Source organism: Anoplopoma fimbria, chromosome 22, assembly GCF_027596085.1.
Source record: "Anoplopoma fimbria isolate UVic2021 breed Golden Eagle Sablefish chromosome 22, Afim_UVic_2022, whole genome shotgun sequence".
NCBI lineage: Eukaryota > Metazoa > Chordata > Actinopteri > Perciformes > Anoplopomatidae > Anoplopoma > Anoplopoma fimbria.
In genome coordinates, this window is record NC_072470.1 from 3103205 (window position 1) to 3124657 (window position 21453).

Here is a 21453-nt window from a genome sequence, read left to right on the forward strand (position 1 = left end):
ATTTAGCATTGAGAATGTTTTCATTCACTTAAGCTGGTACTGCTCAGCTGTAATGTGGAGATGTCAGAGAGAGACACTGATAACTAATCATTACTGTAATTAAACTAATTTATTAGAGTGAATTAGATAATGTGGAATATAGTTCTGGAAGATTTAAGAGCTATATACATTTATCTCACTCAGTTTAAATGTACTTGAGAAGGATGTATTTAAGATATAACCAACCTTGATATTACAATAGCTGAATTCAAATGTTATTTTAATTTATTGCCCAGCAGCAGTGTTTATAGTGTCATATAAATAAGATAGTTGGTGATGTGGCTGAAAGTGAAGGGTTGAAACTCAATATAAGATAAGATAAGATAATCCTTTATTAGTCCCGCAGCGGGGGAAAGGTGTGTGTGTGTGTGTGTGTGTGTGTGTGTGTGTGTGTGTGTGTGTGTGTGTGTGTGTGTGTGTGTGTGTGTGTGTGTGTGTGTGTGTGTGTGTGTGTGTGTGTGTGTGTGTGTGTGTGTGTCGCAGTGTGTGGGTGATGCTCATTTTCATGTGAAAGGGCTACAGCTGCTCCGTCCCTCTAAAGAAATTATTCATGCTTTATTCTAATGCCGATCCCACAGGGTCCACACACACACACACACACACACACACACACACACACACACACACACACACACACACATGGAGACAGAGAACACCTCTGTTATTGGCTCAATAGATCCACACGGGGGCAAATCTGTTTCTGACAGAACCACGCGTCCGTTTTTATTTTTAGGTCACTGTGGTAGATAGTGAGCGATAATGGCCAACCAACAAATATCACACTTTTAGATAGATAAAATGATGTGTACAAACAAACAAAAACAAGCATGTAATGATCTGTATAAGACAGTTTTAACTTTAGGTTGAAATCCAAACCTTTATGTATAGATTTTTTGCAAAAAGTACATTATTTTTTTTTTTCTGTCTGTACATATAATATTTTATATATCCACAATAATATACAATATATATTATTGTGGATTTTACTGTTTTTTATTGCTTATTTATAATACTTGTTTTTTATTTCATTTTATTTTTATCTTGTTTTTATTTTACTATGTCTCTTGTGTGCACTTTACCCTATGCTGCTGTAATCCTGCAAATGTCCCCGCTGCGGGACTAATAAAGTATTATCTTATTTTATCTTATCTTAGAAGTAAAACCTGCCGTTTCATGTTTTCTCAGATTGTGAACTTTGGCTACCCGGTCCTGACTGACTGAACCTGGATCAGCTTACTTCCTCATCTCCTTCATCCCACCAATAGACTGTGAGTAGATATTAAATGGTCATTGAGCCCATAAACATTCTCAGAATATCATATTACCAGAACTACAACCAACAAAAACACTGTTTGGTTTATTAAATATTTAAAAATAGGGAGAAATTCCCATCGCATAACACATCAAAACAATCATGGGATTCCTGTGCCAGATCAGGAGTAACATTTTATATTCTTCTTCTTATGAAATAAAGTGTTGCTTTAGCTTTAATGCCATCTGCTGCATCCTCGGCTGATAGAGAAACTTATCAGATGTTTATTTAGATTTTGGCGTGGTCGTTTTGTTGCACACATGTGACCCGACACACACACACACACACACACACACACACACACACACACACACACACACACACAGGAACGTGTGGTGTGATGCCCCGTCTTCGAAGGCCTCTTGGCAAAGAGGAAGCTGCAAAATGGGGTTTCACCTTGTATGGTCAAGCAGACTCTCACTCTCACGCACTCTGTCCTCCTTCACACAGTCCGTTGTGACACTGAGACAGACACACACACACACACACACACACACACATACATCATAAGATATATGCAGCGTCAGGTCATTTCTAGTACAAGATCCTCTTACTTCTTACATTTAATGGCCTTACATGCAGGATCTTGTCTGTGCTATTAGTGGCTAAGCTACTTAAAGCTTGTCTTGTCTTGTAAATTTCACAACAGGCTTTAGATGATGTATCTTGTTTGGAAATCTCTGCACTGATGGATTGACTCTTGCAGCCTTTCCTCCAACCTAAACAAGTCATTCATCATGGCCCCTTCAATACCTCTCACATGAGCTGAGATTTAAAGGTTTAGTCTTGACCTTGACAAATAAATTACCATTAAATTTTTTTATAGCTTTGGGAACAGCGAGCTGGAGTGTCAAGGTCATCAGCTGTGTACAATCCCATCCTCATCTCTCAGCCATTTTGCAGCACTTCTTCCACTTCCACTCCTTTTTAATGTTGGATAAACGTGGATCAAGTCACCTACGATAATAAAGAACTCAAAAACATGCAAGTTAAATTTGACTGTAAATACTAGACCTGTGCTGCCAAATGAAACTAAATCAACCTGTCAGATCTCTCCAACAAATGCATTGTTCGCTCTAAGCTAAATATTTAAACAAGAATATTTCTACTGCATTTATCCAGATTAGGGTATTGAGTAATCAGGTCCTTTGGTGACTGAATTATTCATACTTTAGAGAGTGGTTTTTTGTGGTATTTTAGAACAAAACTTATGAAATGTACCTTTTAAAGCCCTCTATAAGTGATGTTGTTAATGGATCTTTAAGCCTGTTTCTACTGGATTGGGGTTTTATGTGTCAGTAGCTCTGGACCAGATTTACTGTGGCCTATTCAATGTGTGTGCTCCAATTCATGTGACTCACAGACCTACACACACACACACACACACACACACACACACACACGCGTTCACTGATACACCAGGCTAAATTTGGAGCTCCCTTATATGGCGGCTTTCCCCCCTCAGTGAAGTTTCTGTTGGACTTCCTTGTGTTTGCTGCTCGGTAGTTAATTTTTTGGCATCACTGGACTGTTACGATGAGATAGTAAATACGCCAGGCCTGCCAAGTGACTTAATTGATTTGAGGTGTTATATTTGTCATCTGTTGCAGGTCATACCTAAAGGGAATTGTGCTGAACGCTAATTCCTCCTTTATTGTCTCAGAAAAAGTGTTTGACAGACCTGTAACATAAAATAAAGTCAGGAAGTTGATGTCCATTAAAAAGCATGGCATGATGTGTGGAAATCCACCTTTTGATAAGTAAACTTGGAAGCAAGTGCTCGATTTAAGCTCCTCTGTGTTTTTTTGGCTTTGTGAGTGGAAAATGTAGCTCCAGTTGGCTGAGACGCTGGAAAGTTCCTTCTAGGTTTTGGAACAAAGACCAGAGATGCATCCAGTCTGGTTATATCTGGAGTACGTTATTGTTTCTATGACCGAGGTAGAAACACAGCATGTGTGTTTTGTACCTGCAGCAGAGGAAGAATTACCCATTTTTTGATATTTCAAGGAAATGCATCTGGTATTCACAATATATAATACGGTTTTAAAAAGTATTGGAAACACAATGCTGTGCTGCATGCTGCACTTACAGACTTATTCTTAGTGTTGTGTGGGTTGGTATAGATTTTGATTGGCATCTCTCTGAATCTCCCACCACATAAATACATAACTCATTATAAACAAATTTTCCAACCGCCCACCCCCTTTTATTCTGAAGGTCAGAGGTTTATATTAGAAGTTTAAATTGATGATCTAAACTTATCCAAATACATGATGAAAACAGTGAATGCATGCTGTCTTTTACTTTTACTGTTCTCTACCATAAGTATTTGAAAAGTACTGTCTCTGTTGCAGGTTTTGGCATTAGGCATTGTGTTATATTAGGAGCTTGTAGAACCAGATCCATGATGACAGAGCTTTAGTCTTTGATCTGCAGTGTGTGTGTGTGTGTGTGTGTTTGGGATTCATAAATCCGTAGCTTGATATTTGTCTCTTCTATGCAAAATATTTGAGAGTCTCTGCTCATCAGCACAACATTCAGCTAAAAGGCCCCACAGGCTGATGACTGAGTGTCTGCTGAGTGTTGGTGGTGCCTTCAAACCCCGCTGTCAAAGCTCATGTCACAAACAACTCCCCACAGAGACATAGCAGAAATGTCGCCGGCTCCAGAGATTCTTGGTGTTGTTTAGCAGTCTTTTGTAGTCCTGCAGGTGAGTCTTTTGACGTGACTCCAGCACTTACAGAGAAATAGACTGAATGTTTGTTTGCTGCTATAATAGGAACGAGATGTTTGGGTGCGACAGAAAGTTGTGGGATAAGTGTTTGCAGAGGTTTGAGCCGTGTTGAAACAGTGCAATGGTTTTGCGTTGGTGTGATGCATGAAATACAATCCAGTTAGTCCAGGTGGAGTGACAGATTACTGTGTTTTAATGCTGCACAAAGCTTTGTAACGCAATCTCTTACAACTCACGGTAGGCAGGTATTCTATCGTTCATCACAACGGTTGTGAGGTTATTTGATCGCCATAATTTAAAGCTGGCCGGCATATTTAGTTGAACAACTTCTTTGTCTGTTCATGGGCAAAATATTCTTAAAAGATCTCAATATTTTTTCTGATATTTTGTCTGTGAGCTTCTGTTTCCACTAAACTCTTAAACATATCTTATAAGTCCTAGCTGGGAACCTTTTGAGCATCTCCTCTCTCTATCCCTTTATTAATATATAAATATCTCAATGATAAAACTTATAGAAAGAGTTTACCACTTAAAATATGTTTTGAGCATAAAGGAAGGAACAAATAAATTAAAATATAAATCCGGTAGATTCTCTGCCGTCCAGAAAGGAGTTCAGCTAGTGCTCCAGATGTTTGCATTGACAGATGTGGGGCAGATGTAAGTGCTGGAGATCAGCGGTGGACCACATATCAGGAAGTAGGCCACCAACTATTAACCCAGAACCACAATTAATATAAGATCACTGAATGGGCCTATTTGAAAAAGATGAATTATTAAGAGTCCAGTTTATAACAGAGCTTAATCTCATAAAAACTAATGACCAAGTAAAACGTCTATTCGTTTGAGAAAAACAGAATTTCTGCTACGTTTTTTCCATAACAGTTCAGCCATGAGGTTTATAGAACTATAACCTAAACCTGATTTATTGACACACATTTTTCTTCAATAAATAGAGCAGAAATCTACCAGAATAGACTACAACACATTGTCTAACTAGACCACAGCCAGCTACTGTCCCTTGCGTTTGCTGCCTTGCTGCAAATGGGCTAATTGCTCTTTACCAAAATGGGACAGAGGGACAGATAGCAGGAGGGAAAGAGTGGAGCAGGGAAACAGATCCCAAAAGATTCAGGTAGGGGGGGAAACATAAGGGGGAAAAGAGAAAAAAAACCTGTAGATTTAGGGGAGCACAACAGTTAAAAACTCCCAAAACACATCGAAGGATATAGAAGAGACGTATGGATATAAAGACAAAGAAGGGCAAGAAGAAATGTAAAAAAAAAAAAAATGTGGAGGACCTAAAGAAAAACCTTCAGTCTCTTAGCAACATCATCATATGGGGAGAATAAATAGGCACATAAAATGCTAATTTAAAAGTTTCTATGTGGGATGCAAGCAACTGTTGTGTTTTCCATTGCCGCATTACTGACTGTTCTATTCAGTCTGCCAGTGCACAGACATTTCATTATATAAAATGTGAAACTGGGACCTCTTGTTTGATATGTATTTAAAGCTTTCTGAATATTTGATATTCATGAAAGCATCAAAAGCAAAAGGGTTTACCAGAGCTTTGAATATAAGATATAAAATGAGAATCATATGAACAAATGCTGCAGACTGTGTGGGTGGTGAATGTGAATATAGATTATATTATTTGATTTTTGCGTTGCAGTTGATTCTTAGTTTTATATTCTGTCTCACTTTCTGTACTTTGTTCCTTATTTCTGTCTCCTCATGCTTTCCCTTCACACGATCACATGGCACATCAGTTTATTGGAATTCATACATGAACGTTTTGGGGGGTTTTTTGTTGACCAATTTGCCTTTTTCAGCAGTGAGACTTCCTCTTTTTTATAGCACTTTAAAAGCATAAAAATGATCCATAAACAAGGCTTTTCACCTTTTTGACTACTATAACTAGAATGTGAATACCAAATGAAATCTTGTGTACATGTTTTGTCCCTTTGGTTCAGATGCTTTAGATGCCATTTATGTATCTACTTGTTCAAATTGTTCTTTTTTGTATTATTATTTTTTATAAGTTAAATCTATATATTAATACAAATGAACATGAACTACTGCTGACCTGTATTGCATTTTTCACACCAATATTGATACTGACCTAAAGATATTTTACATTGAACATTAAACTTTATGATAAAAAACCACAGTTGATTTATGAGAAAAGTTTTGAACAAAAAACGTCATTGACTTTCAAGAAATATATTTTTTTACGTTTTTAAATATAAAATATAGATCCCAATATATGCTGCCATTAAAATCCTTTGTGCATGCATGCAACAAATATTTGTCCTGAAAACATTGATTACCAACTCACTAAAACCTTGTAGCTCCACTTGATTTTACTGTTTAGCTTCACTTGATACATTTCAAAATAACAAGTGGATTCTGTAAACTTTGGTCTGATTAAACCATCTGAAAAAAACCAACTTGATTAATTTAAAATGCATGTGTTTTTTACTTCATATAATTTTTTACCAACCTGTCTTTTCTCATCTAGAGAGGACACACTGCTTTCTGGAGCAGCCGTGGATCTGCGCAGAAAGAGGGTCACCTCACATGGGAGTGTGTGACCGTGTGTGTGAGGGTGTGTGTTCAGGCCTCCTGCCGTCGCCCGCTCTTCCCGGACAGGCATGGCGGGGTTCCGAGAGCGTGGCGAGCGCGGCTCCCGCATTCAGAGGCCGTGGTCGGTGTACCGGGCCAGCACATTCGAGCTGTCCAGCGAGATGATCGGATTGGCTCTCGCAGGTGAGAGACATCTGATTCTTTACAGAGCACAAAACATATTTAAAATGTAAAAAAGCAAAACTTTGTAAAATGGCATCAAATGACAGTTTCCTTTTTAAAATCTAATGTGATAATTCCCACTGCTACAGAAGAGTTTCTTTCATAGTAAACTGTGCAGAGGTGCTTTTTAAACTAAAGAACACAACTGAGGGTTTTACTTGTAACATAAGTTGAAAAGCAAAGTGATTGTTAAAGTAAATTTTTATTAAAATGGTGTTGAATTAACTCTAGTGTGACTCCGTCCGTCCGTCCACAGGGCACCAGTAACCCCACCTTTTATTTATCAAAAGGGAAGTTGCCACTCATCATTGACAACTTAAAGGCCGGTCGTTAAACTATAAATATGAAGAATAGGATTGTTTCCCTTTTTTATGAGCACAAATAAATAAATGGATAATATTAATGGGTAGTTTCAATATTTAAAAGTTGTCCATGCTGAATTTTTAATGAGTAAATATTGGAAAACATCCTGATTAGAGCTTATTGTCATGAATAATTATTAATTTAGTCTGTTAAATGTAAGAAATACATGTTCACATTTCTAAAACACAGACATATTCAATTTTGATTTCTTTTAGTTTGTCCTAATTTTTCTTATTTGATCCTGTCCCTCATTCTGTCTAGTTAGCATGAAAGAAGCGTTATTTTTATTTAATTTTAATAACATACAAGAGGTTCAGTATACACAAAGCCTGCTATTAATGTCAGCCACTAAAACTAAAATTACACACTCTGCAACCACAATTGCCTTGAAGCAACATAATGAGGCCTGAGAGCTGCTCATTTGTCAACTTATCACAGTTGGTTTAAGTGTTTACACCGCAGGGGGAAATAAAAGAATGAAATAATTAAAAGTTTCTTTAATCCAGAAAATGTGATTTTCCATATAAATATAATTTAGAGGCTTTGAGCACCAACAGTAAAAACTGCCTTGTGGTATTTTGAAATGTTCATGTTTGATTAAAATTTTTAATGAATTGTGTGTATCAGAAGTTGTTGTCTTTTTTTATATCTCATGTTTTTGTGACTTGTTTGTTGGTTTCCAGGAAACAGTCAGGACCCAGATGAGCCTGTGCTTGAGTTCAGTGTGTGTGAGTTACACAATTCAGTCTTTTAGCAACTTGAACTCATCGATTAATATTATTATTATTATTATTATTATTATTATCAGTTCATCATGTATTGTCTAAATAATCCACATATAATAAAAGCATTGGGTTGTTCTCCTGCCTCTTGGCTCATGTCCTGTTTCTCCTCCAGCCTGCACAGACCTGCTGACTCCTGCTCTCGACCGAAAACCCAACAGCTTTGTAGCAGTGAGCTGCACGACGCCACCGCAGGCCTTCTGGACTAAACACGCCCAGACCGAGGTCATCGAGGTCAGTCTCTCTAGACTCCTAATCCCTTAAAGTCACAGTGAAACAGCAGTTAGAGTCTCCTCAGACCATCATGTGACTTATATACAGGTTAAATATGTGTCATTTTGAGAAGGATTGTTCAGGGATTTGTTTCAATGTTTGTCTCCACCTACGCCTCCATCCTCTACGTTGTTACTGTAGATCAGGAGGTGGAGGACGAGGGAGAAATTAATAAATTCAGCAGCAGCCACACACTTTGGGAAATGTTTTTGCCAACTGATAATCAACAATCCATTGCCATAAACGAGAACAAGTGCAGTTTGCACTCAGCTGGTCGTTTCAAATCACATTTAGCTGGAGAGATTTTTCTGTAGAAGCACAGAATGAGTCATGAAAAAATATTTTAATGGAAAAGAAAATATACAACACACTGACAACGGATATTGTATTTTTTTATTTTGCTGTGTCTTTAGTTGAAACTGTTATGCATGACAATGAGAAAGCATCTTAATATTGCAATAACTGTGTTTTTAGCATGTCATTCTTAAAAAGGCTGCAACTAATGCTTATTTTCATTCCTGATTAATCTGCTGATTACTTTAAAAATGAATTTTTTGCTTTATAAAATTTTGTGAACCCTTAAATAATGTCTTCCAATTGCCTATTTAGTCTGAGCACAGAACAAAACCCCTGAAACAATCCCGTTAACTGTCACTCAAGACAAAGAAAAGCAGCAAAATCCTTGAAGCTGGAACAAGACCATGTTTGGCACAAAACATATTTAAAATGTAAAAAAGCAAAACTTTGTAAAATGGCATCAAATGACAGTTTCCTTTTTAAAATCTAATGTGATAATTCCCACTGCTACAGAAGAGTTTCTTTCATAGTAAACTGTGCAGAGGTGCTTTTTAAACTAAAGAACACAACTGAGGGTTTTACTTGTAACATAAGTTGAAAAGCAAAGTGATTGTTAAAGTAAATTTTTATTAAAATGGTGTTGAATTAACTCTAGTGTGACTCCGTCCGTCCGTCCACAGGGCACCAGTAACCCCACCTTCCTCAGCAGCATCGCCTTCTTCCAGGAGTCCAACATCAACCAGCAGACGCAGGTGAAGCTGGCCGTCTACGACGTCAAGGACCGCTCACAGGGCACGGTACGATCCAGAGACATGCAGCTCTTTATTATAATTACACTCTTGAGTTAAGGTTTGCTTAAGTTTGACTTTTTGTCCCACATAACAAATGGGATTCAAGATTCTGCAACTTCAGCTCCACAAAGACAAACACCGTCTCGTCCGTGCAGCTGTTCTCAGGAGTTCACACCTGATAAGAAGAGATAAGGAAATCGCTGAATATGAACAAATCAATAATATTGTCTTTCTGTCTCTTTAGATGTATATGTTGGGCTCGGCACTATTTCCTGTTAAAGAGTTGTTGCAAGAGAAGAGCCACAGATTACAGCTGGAGCTGAGGTAACACTCACACACACTCTTCTAGCTTCTTTCTGCTGTATCTTAATAAAAGTTTTTTTATTAATTTGAGATATTAAAATAAATTCAAAGAATAATATGTAAGGTTTTTTCTGTTTTGTATACTTGTAACTTAAATAAATTAGTTTTTTCAATGTTTTTTGGCATCTCAAAAACTCCACAGTGAATCCAAAAAGTGTAGGTTTTATCCCTTGTGTATTTTCATATGAAAGAAATCACGTAAATGTGCCTCACTGGACAGATCAGCAGAGAACCAGCGGGTGGGGAACTTAACCGTAGCTGCCTGGCAGATGGAGGAGAGAGCGGATCAGAGGATGTCGGTCGGCCGCCTGCCGGACAGTATCAATGGACGGGTAAGAGCTAATGGGAGGGACACCGTGTAAAATGTAATTTCATTACATTTCAGATTATACTTTATTATTTCTAACAGTGAGTCTGATTTCCCGCGGTTCACAGCAATCATCTCTTAACTGTTGTGCTAAATGTGTTTCATGTGCATCTCTGAGGCTTCCTGTCTGTGTGTAGTGCTTTATAACTCAACAATAAGTCACTTAACCTTCTTTATGTCAGAATATACACAAATCACACAGCCTCATGTGGCAGTAGAAGGACTTATGTTAGTGGATTGGGTTTGTGTAGGCGCACTGTACAGGTGAGTGTAGGCCTGAAAGAGTGGACCGGCAGATGGAGGCGTTTGATGATCGTGTAGCACCAGTACTTAGGTGTGTGTGTGTGCGTGTGTGTGTCCTGCAGACGATGCTGCCTGTCGACGAGAGCCTCACTGAGTCGATGGGAGTCCGGATAAAGTACGCCTCGCTATGCAAAGACACGCTGCTGCGCTCAGGTGTGACGGCTCTTTATTTTCAGAATCATTCCATATTGACTTTATGAGTTAAAAGCCATGAATCCTTTTTCCTCACACGTAAGAATATTATTACAAGATCTACATAATAATTCTAAAATTCAAATATTTAGAAAAAGACAATAGAAAGTAGATGGGGACGTAAAATGTTCATAATTTAATGAAAGTGTACATTTTTATGATCAGGTTTTTTACCTGATCATAAAAATGTACACCACAATGTCCAGAAAGTGAGGGAATAAAAATAAATATGAATATAGATAATATTACAGGTATAATCAAATAAATAATGAAATATTTTTCCCTTTCTTTCCATCTTCTTCCTCTTAAAACCCACATGGCTCCATGTTTACCAATACATCAGACTGTAAATCTAATTATCAGGCAGAAATATATTGATCGTCACCAGTGAGTGGAAGGGATCTATTTACCTCCGGGGTAGATCGCTAATCCAAAAATAACACAAATGTTTGAAGGGGACCATTACATTTCTATGGTATCTATTGGTTTAGTAGTAAAACAATACGGATTAAGCTTTAGATGTTCTTTTCGTGTAATAATAATTGTTTCACTCTGTATAGTAAAGTATGTTTAAGAGGCTATAACTTAACTTTACTAAAGTGAATTCAAGCCTATAACAGCAGACTAAGATCAGATAAACAGTCTGATCTATCACAATCTAATCCAGGCTAATTACACATTTCTGTGTCGTCAGTGTTTGGAGGCACGATGTCCAGGATGTACCGCTTCCCCACCACTGATGGGAACCACCTACGGGTGCTGGAGCAAATGGCTGAGAGCGTCCTCTCGTTAAACGTCCCCAGACAGTTTGTCAAACTGCTGCTGGAGGAGGACGCAGCCAGGTACAAACATACACATCTATATTTCTAATATTTCACTTAAAAGGGTAGTTCAGATGTTTAGAAGTGTGGTTGTATGAAGTATTTCTACATAGTCAGTGTATTACTACAGTAGATGGAGTTTGGAGAAACACAGAAGCTGTGGACGTATTTTAGACACCTAAAATAATCAAAATATATATATTTTTTATATTAAAACACCAAAGTCACTCAATTTACACGCTTCATACAATCAAAACTCTCCCTTTAAGACTCTTTTTGCAATGCAGCCGGCAGTTTGCTGAAGATATTCCATTTTCTGTCACACAAGATAAACAAAGGCAGCAAAAATCCTCCGAGTTGAGAAGCTTGAACCAGGCGGATGTTTGGCATTTTTTACTTGCAAAATAAAAACAGTAATTTTAAATGCATCTCCATAAAAATGTAGTAATGTGGCATTAACAACACCTGATCTTACATCTCTGAGATGCTTAACTCCCATTTTTCCATAACAACTCTCCAGGGTGTGTGAGCTGGAGGAGCTGGGAGAGTTATCGCCCTGCTGGGAGAATCTGAGGCGACAGATTGTCTCCCAGTACCAGACCATAATACTTGCATACCAGGAAACACTGTCGGACCTCAACGACTACAGAGGTTAGAGGTTTCTCTTGTCGTTTTAAAGAAATAGAGTAAAACCATCAAAGTTCCTTTCAAATATAATTATTTCCCCCCTGCTCCTCTTTCCGTCTCCACGTCAGGTCCATCGTTCAAAGCCAGTAACCTGAAGGCAGAGAGGAAGCTCGAGTTCATGCCAACCAACCTACACGTGCAGAGGATGAGGGTTCAGGACGAGCTGGGCTTCGGTGAGACACGAGAACAAACTAATATAAACAAACCACTTTTTCTTCTATTCACACACATGATTTTCCTCCTCTCTCCCTCTGCAGAACACACGTACGATTTGATAACAATAGGAGCTCCGGCGGCTCACTGCCAGGGTTTTAAAAACAACGGTTTGAGGAAACTTATTCAGAAGTTTGAGGAGGCAAAGAAACAGTAAGTTCAGAGGCATCAGACTTGGAAAACAGATCAACAATGACAACTTGCATGTTTTTTTTCCCCCTCAAACAGTGAAATCTGCTGTTTTTTTAATTTATTCATTATTTTACTTGTGTTGTTTTAAATTCTTTAAACATTTGATCCACATAAAAGATGTATCTTTTTTTATTTGGTTGCTAAAGGGTCATTTTTACTTTTAAAAAATGAATGCATTGTTTCTTCATCTATTGCATTTACTCAGTTTTCTGGCTTCCTCTTAATTTTGTTTGTGTTACTTTTTATTGATCAGCGTATATGAGGAGGAATGGTGAGTTGTTGCACTGCTTTGCTTGTTTTCATTTGTTCGTACATTGTTTGCCTCTCACTGCCTCGTACCACCACAAAAAATACTTTCACTGTTTCTCTGAGTCGTACAACAATGTTAACTGATTTTTAAAGCATTTTGGATGAACTAGTGAGTCGGTTTACGGGGACTGAATGCGATTTGCAAACACGTCACATTGCTTGTGTTAACAGCAAACAAATAACACAAGATGCATTTGGCATTAACAGTGTTGTGTTTGAAAGTAACTAAAATGTATGTTTTCCTAAAACAAGCACACCCAGATATTTTACAACACAGAACACAAAGTTTGTTGAAATACCGCTCATTTTGTAAATTCTGTCAAATCTGTCGTCTAGTAAAAACATATCTACACTTGGAAAACATGTAAAGATGACATTAAGGCATTGATGAGAATGTTTTAGATCTATTTGAATTTCTAAAGTGAGCGGTTTCACTCCCTGTCCTGTTTATTATAGTCAGTTTAATGTTGTCTATGTTTTTACCTGTAGCATTTTGCTAAGCCACTGGATAGGACTGTTGTTAAGAACAGGCATGTGCATGAGAATGATATGATGTTGAGATAAAAAGATGGTGGCTCAACAGTCAACTTTATACATTTTGAGTATATAAGAGAGTGTCATCAGCATACACTCTTTGCTCTCTGCAGCAGCGCCCTCTCCAGCTCACAGTCCATCGTCTACATACCTCAGGACATCGTCCGAGCCAAAGAGATCATCGCCCACATCAACACGCTGAAGACTCAAGTCAGCTACTACGCTGAAAGGCTTTCCAGAGCCGCCAAGGACCGATCTGCCAGCGGACTAGAGAGGACGCTCGCTATTCTGGCTGATAAAGTATTTTACTTAAGCACTATATATCATTCATAAAGAATTAATTTTGGACTGATGAGATCTAATGGATATCTCCTCTCCCCCTCAGACTCGTCAGTTGGTGACAGTATGCGACTGCAAGTTGCTGGCTTCAGCCATTCAGGCCCTGAACGCAGCACGGCCAGAGTACATCGCATCCAAGGCGTCTCCCTCCGCCGACTCTGAACATGTAGTCCTGCGCAACGACCAGGACACGCTGCTCGCCAAGTGGAGCGGCTCCAACAGTCGATCCTCTCTGCACGTAGACTGGCATGAAGAGGAGTGGGTGAGTTAGTTAGTGAGGAGTAACCCAAACTAATCGAAGCAGTTTTATAGTTTTTTCTGACTGAAGTTGTGTCCCATTTTGCAGGAACTACTTCGTGTTATTGCTGACTTTTTTTTGTTTCATATTAAGACTCTTGGCTGTACCACAATACTGAACATGTTGGGAAGATTTTATAATATATTATATTAATACACAAATATTTGTTTGCTGAAGAAGACTGTGAGATGTGGTAATGTGCTCAGAAAAGCTAGAAAGTAGACCTTTGAACTTACTATTTTGTACATACTATTTCCAAAAGTCAAGCATACACATGTGAATCACAATATTTGAGTTAATCGGTATTGCCCAGTGTTAATATCCACCCGGTTATTCTATTTATTCATAATCCTTTTTGTGAATTGCCAGAAAATGTACTACAGCATGAATATCAAAAATATTGTAATGAGGTTTATTTGTAGTCAAGTTAAAAATCGCAGCATTTAATATGACTTCTACTTTTGTTGTTTGTTTTTATCAAATATTCACACATTGGGTCAAAATAAAATATGTGGACACAAGTTAAAATGACAAACCACTAACTTAAAGACATTTTATACTTGTTTTCCATTTTTTATACCAAAAAACACTATAAAAACAAATGTGTAATGTTACTGAGTCTCAATTTGCAGCATCTTTATCCCCTGGGCAGCCCGAGACAAGAGTTTGTAGTTACGTAATGGAGTCAGAGCTCTACATTTGCTTGCATTACATAAAGTCTTTGTCAAGCAAAAATTGTGGGGTGCTCTCTGCTTTGCATACTGATGTGATTCATCTCATCTCTTATGCATCCTCTCTCCCCTCTGGCTATGTTCTTTTCCCTGCTGTAATTTCTCTATTAGCCCTTTTAGCCTTTCTTCCAAAGCTTTGAATCATTGATTACAGCGCCTTGTGTCTGTGTCCTTTCAGGAGAAGGTTTGGGTGAACGTGGATAAGTCTCTGGAGTGCATCATCCAGCGTGTGGACAAGCTGCTGCAGAAGGAGAGGAGGCCCAGCGTCGGCAGTCAGGACAGTACCCACTCTGACCTGCAGGGCGGCGCCAGTAAGAAAGGTAACACACACACGCAAAAAATACTTTTTAGGTTTCTGTTCTTTGTAACTAACACCCTGGATTTTACTTTTACTTTTTGGAGTAGAAATATGACAAGTAATAAAGTAGATATTATTTGCAGTTTTTCATTTTGTTAGAATTTTTATTTGTTTTATATATCTTTGTTGTTTTTCTTAACATTAAAAGTATATCAACTTAGTGACTAGAAAAGAGAACAACTTAACTAAATTATAATTATGCAATTTCTAAAAACAGTTTTCACAGGCCTGTAACTAATTAAAAATAGCAATAAATAAACAACTATAGCAGAAATATAATTAATTAGTATGCTGTTTATGGCTGTGAAAAGGTGAAGGAAAAAGACGAGCTTTCTGGATCAACCCAGAAAGTATATCAGAGGAATCTCCATCATTACCATCATCTTCATCATCCTCACCACCACGATCACCACCACCATCCTCTTCCTCTCTGCCTGCCCTCTCCTCTGCACAGGAAACCTGTAGGTTTATTTCATTTCTTATTCTTGTTAAGCTTCTACTCATATTTTCAGGTCAGCTTAAAGAGCAGAAAGAAACTTTCCAGTGTGAAGCTTTTTGTTTTGTGTGCTATCTTTGTTGTTGGGTCCGTCCACAATGTTGCAGCATTTATGTAGCAGAAAAACGGCGGTTGTATATGAGATGTTGTGCTCACTCTATATGTTGTACAAGACCAGGGTCACGTCTATCCAAACCTTTACTTCAAAACAGTGCAATCAAGTGGGAGTTCAGAAACGTGGTGTGGAATAAGCTGGAAAAGGGACCAACAGGCCACTACTATGCACCTTTGTTTTAATGGTTATTGGATGGATCTTTGACCCTGGTTTTGGAGTCTTTTTCTGTGTGTGTTTCTGCTGCCTTGTGTGGCTTTCAGCGCCAGCTAATCATGCATGTTGCACCTCAATCCCCCTCTTCCAGATGGGAGCCCCAGTGCTGAGGAGGCGTATCCAGGTAAGAGCTGCTATCCCTCCCATGCTCCAGGACTCAACAGAAAATATTTAATTATCACTAATTATCATTATCCACTGCAGCTGTACTGTATGGTGTCTTGTAAACCCATGAGGGTTGGGCACGTTTTTGTGCATGACACGAAAATAAAAAAATATCTATCTATCTATCTATCTATCTATCTATCTATCTATCTATCTATCTATCTATCATGTGAGATTAGGCCACAGAATAAGTCAGTTTTTCTCACCTTGCACATTAAATTGGTCTCTGTAAATGGCTTTATACTAGGTATTTTTAAAGACTTTTGCAGTATGTTCATCTTCTGGATTAAATAAAGTTTTTATTTTATTCTGCAAGTACCTTGTGTAGAAAGAGACTAAACTTAAAATGTCCTGGAGCTTTACCCAGTGGAGTGTAATCTTTACCAGCGCTTCTGCTTTTCCTGTTGCTTCTCTGTTTCATCTGTTTTCAGTTTCTGTCTTAACAACTTTTTAAAAAATTCACTTTATGTGGCATTATTGATACTAACTTTCACTTTAACGTTAGCCTGCATTGTGTGAGGATCAATGTGTTGGTGTTTAGTCTAACCTCTGTACTTTCCCACTATTTCTATGCTGCATGTGTGTTTCCAGGCGAGTGGAGTGAGGCGCTGTACCCTCTCCTCACCACGCTCACCGAGTGCGTCGTCATGATGAGCGACAAGGCCAAAAAGTCCATGGTGTTCCTGCTGATGCAGGACAGCGCCCCGACGATAGCCATGGACCTGTCTCTGCAGTACCGCCGCGACGTCGTCTTCTGCCAGACGGTCAGAACAAACACACAGAGAGACGTGATATTTACTCAGACATTCACACACGTTTACCTCGGCTCATCCTAGAATGACTCACAGCAAGGGAATCGATAGAGAATCTGTAAATATTACAGAACTGGAGGGTGAGAAGTAACAGCGCTTAGTGGCTCTACAGTATTTATATCCCTATTGAACTCTTGTATAAAAAGTAAGAGCCAGGAAATAAAAACATATACGAAACTGAGACAGAAGACGGGATTTCCACACCTGCAGACCCATTCACTCCCACTCTCCAGACGTTTAGTTCTCTGGGCCAAACCTTAACATAAGTTGAGGTTTTGCTTTTTTCTATTACAACTTGTTATATTTGCAGCCTTATATTTCTGGAGTTTTGGCTCGGTTACAATAACGGTTATATTTACACAGCTTTTTTTTATGTAGGTATATTTTTGACACTTGTAGTGGGCATCATTAACTGAGATTAATTAAGAACATAATCATCAGATTAATGAAAATTAATTCTAAATTGCAATCCCAAAATCAATTATAAATAAATCAAAAATAAATTAATTGAATTAAATTTAAGTTTCAAATTTCATACCAGTGAAGTAAATAGTTGTATTAGCTTTGTCCTCTTTAATGTACAATAAATAAAGTGCTATACCCCACTGAATAAGAAGCAGCCAAAACATCTAATCATTTAATTCAGCAAGGACAAAACATTAACAGACAATTCTGATTCCCCTGCTCCCCATGGTTACTTCCCTCATTCTGTTATATAAAACACAGGATTTCTTTCACATGGATGCACAGAAACCATCAACATGCGTCAACTTATATCATCTCGGAAGCATCTGAGCTTTACTGCGTCTAAATATAAAACCGTATGTCGATTTCCATTACATAAATGATGTAGACCACGACAAAACAACAACACAGTTGAGGGATTTAAGATCTGACAGATGATTAACTGAAAATAATTTGCATCAAAGTAGGAATAAAAGCTGCAGTTATATGAACTGATGTTAAAGCTGATTGTGTGTGTGTGTGTGTGTGTGTGTGTGTGTGTGTGTGTGTGTGTGTGTGTGTGTGTGTGTGTGTGTGTGTGTGTGTGTGTGTGTGTGTGTGTGTGTGTGTGTTGTGCTGCAGCTCACCGCTCTCATCTGCGGCTTCATTATCAAACTGAGGAACTGTCTCCGTGACAACGGATTCCTCCGACAGTTGTACACCATCGGCCTGCTGGCTCAGTTTGAGTCCCTGCTCAGCACCTACGGTACGAATACACATACACACACACACACACACACACACACACACACACACACACACACACACTATTAAACTCCCAACAGAGATTAATCAGATTTTTCTCTGTTAACCGTGTGTGTGGTTTCAGGAGAGGAGCTGGCCATGTTGGAGGACATGAGCGTTGGCATCATGGATCTACGCAACGTCACCTTTAAGGTAGGAAGACGTTTAATAATCCTCATGAGGAATAAAGTAAAAAGCTACTTTTAATTGTGGTTTTAATTGATAATGTTTTTCGTTTTGCTCGAGTGTAGCAGCAAAAATTATTCATGCTCATACATTCACTTCCAGGTGACCCAAGCCACCGGCAGCTCCGCCCCTGACATGCTGCCGATCATCACAGGGAACCGGGACGGATTCAACGTCCGCATCCCGCTGCCGGGAACCATGTTTGACGCGTTGCCGCGGGAGATCCAGAGCGGCATGCTGCTGAGGGTGCAGCCGGTGCACTTCAACGTCGGCATCAACGAGCAGCAGACACTCGCTGAGAAGTGAGTGAGTAGGAGAGGAAAAGAAGATGTTTTTTTCACTAGATGTTGTGCATAAATGGATGAATTCATGCTGCTGTCTCTCCGTGTTCAGGTTTGGAGACACATCTCTGCAGGAGATCATCAACTTGGAGAGTCTCACCAGGCTGAATTCATACTATGAACAGTTCAAAGAAGTCCTGCCGGAGGACTGTAAGTACAAAAGTTCTGGTTTGTTCCAGAGCAATAACATTTTAGTTAGATATCTTCAGCGGTCGAAGTACATCTACTCATGTACTGTATACTTTTCCCTCTCACCTACATTTCCCATCTCCCCCTCAGGCCTCCCGAGGTCTCGTTCTCAGACTTGTCTCCCAGAGCTGCTGAGGTTTCTGGGGCAGAACGTCCACGCCAGGAAAAACAAGAACGTGGACATCCTCTGGCAGGCGGCCGAGGTGAAGCTCTCTGCTTTGTTTGTGCATCAAATACGAGATCATAAAACACCGTATAATAAATCAGAATGTGATAAAATGGGACATATGTTTTTCTTCCCTCTCCGTCTCAGATCTGCCGCCGGCTGAACGGCGTTCGTTTCACCAGCTGCAAAAGCGCCAAAGACCGCACGGCCATGTCGGTGACCCTGGAGCAGTGCCTGATCCTGCAGCACGAGCATGGCATGGCGCCGCAGGTCTTCACGCAGGCCCTCGACTGTATGCGCAGGTAGGACGCCCTCTCAGTGCCCGAATGAAACAAAATAAAACACACACCTGATAATCATACCTGGGCAAAACACCTCACTTCCTGTCTGCAAGGGTTACTTCATAGGGTTAAGAATCTTTTTATTATTATTTGGCTACTATATAAACCCACTGATGTTGCAAAATGCAGTACTAAACAATAAAAGCAGTAAAGGGAAACAAATGTGTGTAAAAGGATGTTTTGCCCATGTGCGATTTAAAAAAGAAAAAAAAAGAAAAAACAGGAGTTGCCGGTTCATCTCAAAGGGGATACTTGAATATTTTGATATTCAGTTGGTTGCTTACTTCACCAGACTGTTGTCAAAAAGGTTTGAATTTAGTTGACCTTTTCTGTGATGAGGGTCTAGAGAAGAGAGGTAACACAAACTGATATTAAAGTGAGAGGATCCTCTTTTGATGTGTGTTGAGTGCTTGTTGGTCTTCTTGTCTGTTCTGTCTGTCCAACATTGTCTTGTCTTGTCTGTCCTTTCTGTAAAGCTCTTTATAGTCTGAGTTGCTAAAAGGCTGGCAGAGTATTTCTTTTACTGAATTTGTCATGGGAGCACTTGACCCTCCATCGTCGTCACCTTTTCTTTCCCTTGGTCCCTCCGTCTTTTTTACTTTCCTTCATTCATTTTTATAATTTGTCTGATGCCGCCTGTTCAGAGGATATAAAGAAAACTTTAGTTTTCCTTTAAACTGCAGCAAAGTCAAGAGAGTTTTAGTCAAAAGCATTTTTTGTTTTTCGGCATGGGAAATTTGTCTTGCAGCATGGCGAACACATTCATGCAAAAACAGACTCCTCCATGAGTAAAAAAGAAATGAAATATCGCAGAAATATAATTTAGAAAGAGAAGAAACTGTAAGTAAAAAGAGATAAGTAAGAATTCCCTTAATGGAAAGGAGACAAACTGAATGCCTGCGTCAAAAAACAGCACATTTCCAGAAAGCGTCTCATTTAAAATGTTTTACAAAACATATTTAACGTAGTTTGTTGTCTGGAAAAAGTCAACCAATATTATAAATGACAGTGACAGAAGATTCAAGGTGTACAGGGAATTTATATTCCCCAACAGAGCTTTATTGATATTGATCCACGGTGTTACAGCAAATGTGATTTTGTTCCAGAGGACAGAAAAAGTCTGACTTCTCTCAGAAACAACCTGAAAAAATATCAGTTTAAACTCAAGTGTTTGTATCTTTGTTTCAAAAAACGTTTGTGTGTTAAAAGTGGAGTTTTATGTGACTTGTTTTTGTAAAAACAGATGTAATCACAGCTGTCTGCGTTGTTCTTGTGCTCAATAAAGTTGCACTGCCGCACAGATACTCGCATGATACGACATCTCTTCACCTTTTCCTCCCCCCTTTTTCTCCTCCTCTCATCTCTCCCTTATTCCTGCCTCTCTGCCTCATCAGCCGACGAGCATGAAAACAGCTTTTTGATCATTATAAGAGCTTGAGTTATTGCAGTTAGGAATGGTTTTGAGCTGTGATGCATGTTGGAAAAAGCTTGGAGATACTGCACCCTTTTCCTTCATTACACCTTTTTCCCCTCTTATTCATACTAAGTAGTTAAAAATAAATAAATTGACAATACACCCTTGAAATACATTTTGAAACGAAGTATGCAATAGCACTGCATGTTAGCTTCGTTAGCATGTCAGAATGAAAAAGGCATGTCATTATAACGCACAGACATTTTTCCTGCCATGTTTCCTTCCTTTCCTTCCTCCTTCCTCACCCCATGTCTTAGAATTAATAAACATGGTGAGCCATTACTGGTTTTTTTCTTATCTTCTGTCCTTTTTCTGAAAGACGTACAAACATCTTTCTTAATTTTCTCTTTTTTCTCTTTCTCGTTTTTTTCTCCTCTTCCTCTGTTTTGACTTTGTCATGATGTTGCTCATTTTTGCGGGATTCTTTTATTCTGGTTGATTCATTTCCATTTGTTGTGACCTCCATACGATTATTATTATTATTATTGTTATTATTATTACGTCACACCATGGGAACTGCTGTCTGTCGTCGTTGCTGTGGCTTCTTTGTATCACCTGTTACTTTGACATTTCACCTCTTTGCCTGCATACACATGCCATC

General features: G+C 38.8%; 1 protein-coding gene across 8 annotated transcripts in view; it reads left to right on the forward strand.

Moving 5' to 3' along the window:
• LOC129111554 (inositol polyphosphate-4-phosphatase type I A-like) overlaps positions 1–21453 on the forward strand; it is a 34259-nt gene that overhangs the window by 6128 nt on the left and 6678 nt on the right. For 4 of the 8 annotated variants that reach the window (XM_054623539.1, XM_054623538.1, XM_054623540.1 and 1 more), the window contains 25 exons: positions 1225–1307; positions 6607–6854; positions 7940–7984; positions 8154–8272; positions 9289–9405; positions 9644–9723; positions 9983–10094; positions 10495–10585; positions 11319–11466; positions 11966–12096; positions 12201–12305; positions 12390–12498; positions 12791–12808; positions 13494–13680; positions 13766–13981; positions 14927–15068; positions 15418–15567; positions 16022–16054; positions 16687–16859; positions 17994–18117; positions 18241–18308; positions 18444–18643; positions 18735–18832; positions 18962–19074; positions 19185–19339. In XM_054623539.1, the coding sequence (XP_054479514.1) occupies positions 6740–6854; positions 7940–7984; positions 8154–8272; positions 9289–9405; positions 9644–9723; positions 9983–10094; positions 10495–10585; positions 11319–11466; positions 11966–12096; positions 12201–12305; positions 12390–12498; positions 12791–12808; positions 13494–13680; positions 13766–13981; positions 14927–15068; positions 15418–15567; positions 16022–16054; positions 16687–16859; positions 17994–18117; positions 18241–18308; positions 18444–18643; positions 18735–18832; positions 18962–19074; positions 19185–19339 (2849 nt within the window). In that variant the 5' untranslated portion in view covers positions 1225–1307; positions 6607–6739. Of the gene's footprint in view, positions 1–1224; positions 1308–6606; positions 6855–7939; positions 7985–8153; positions 8273–9288; positions 9406–9643; positions 9724–9982; positions 10095–10494; positions 10586–11318; positions 11467–11965; positions 12097–12200; positions 12306–12389; positions 12499–12790; positions 12809–13493; positions 13681–13765; positions 13982–14926; positions 15069–15417; positions 15568–16021; positions 16055–16686; positions 16860–17993; positions 18118–18240; positions 18309–18443; positions 18648–18734; positions 18833–18961; positions 19075–19184; positions 19340–21453 lie in introns of those variants that run through there. The other 4 variants (XM_054623543.1, XM_054623541.1, XM_054623542.1 and 1 more) reach the window with 4 other exon arrangements.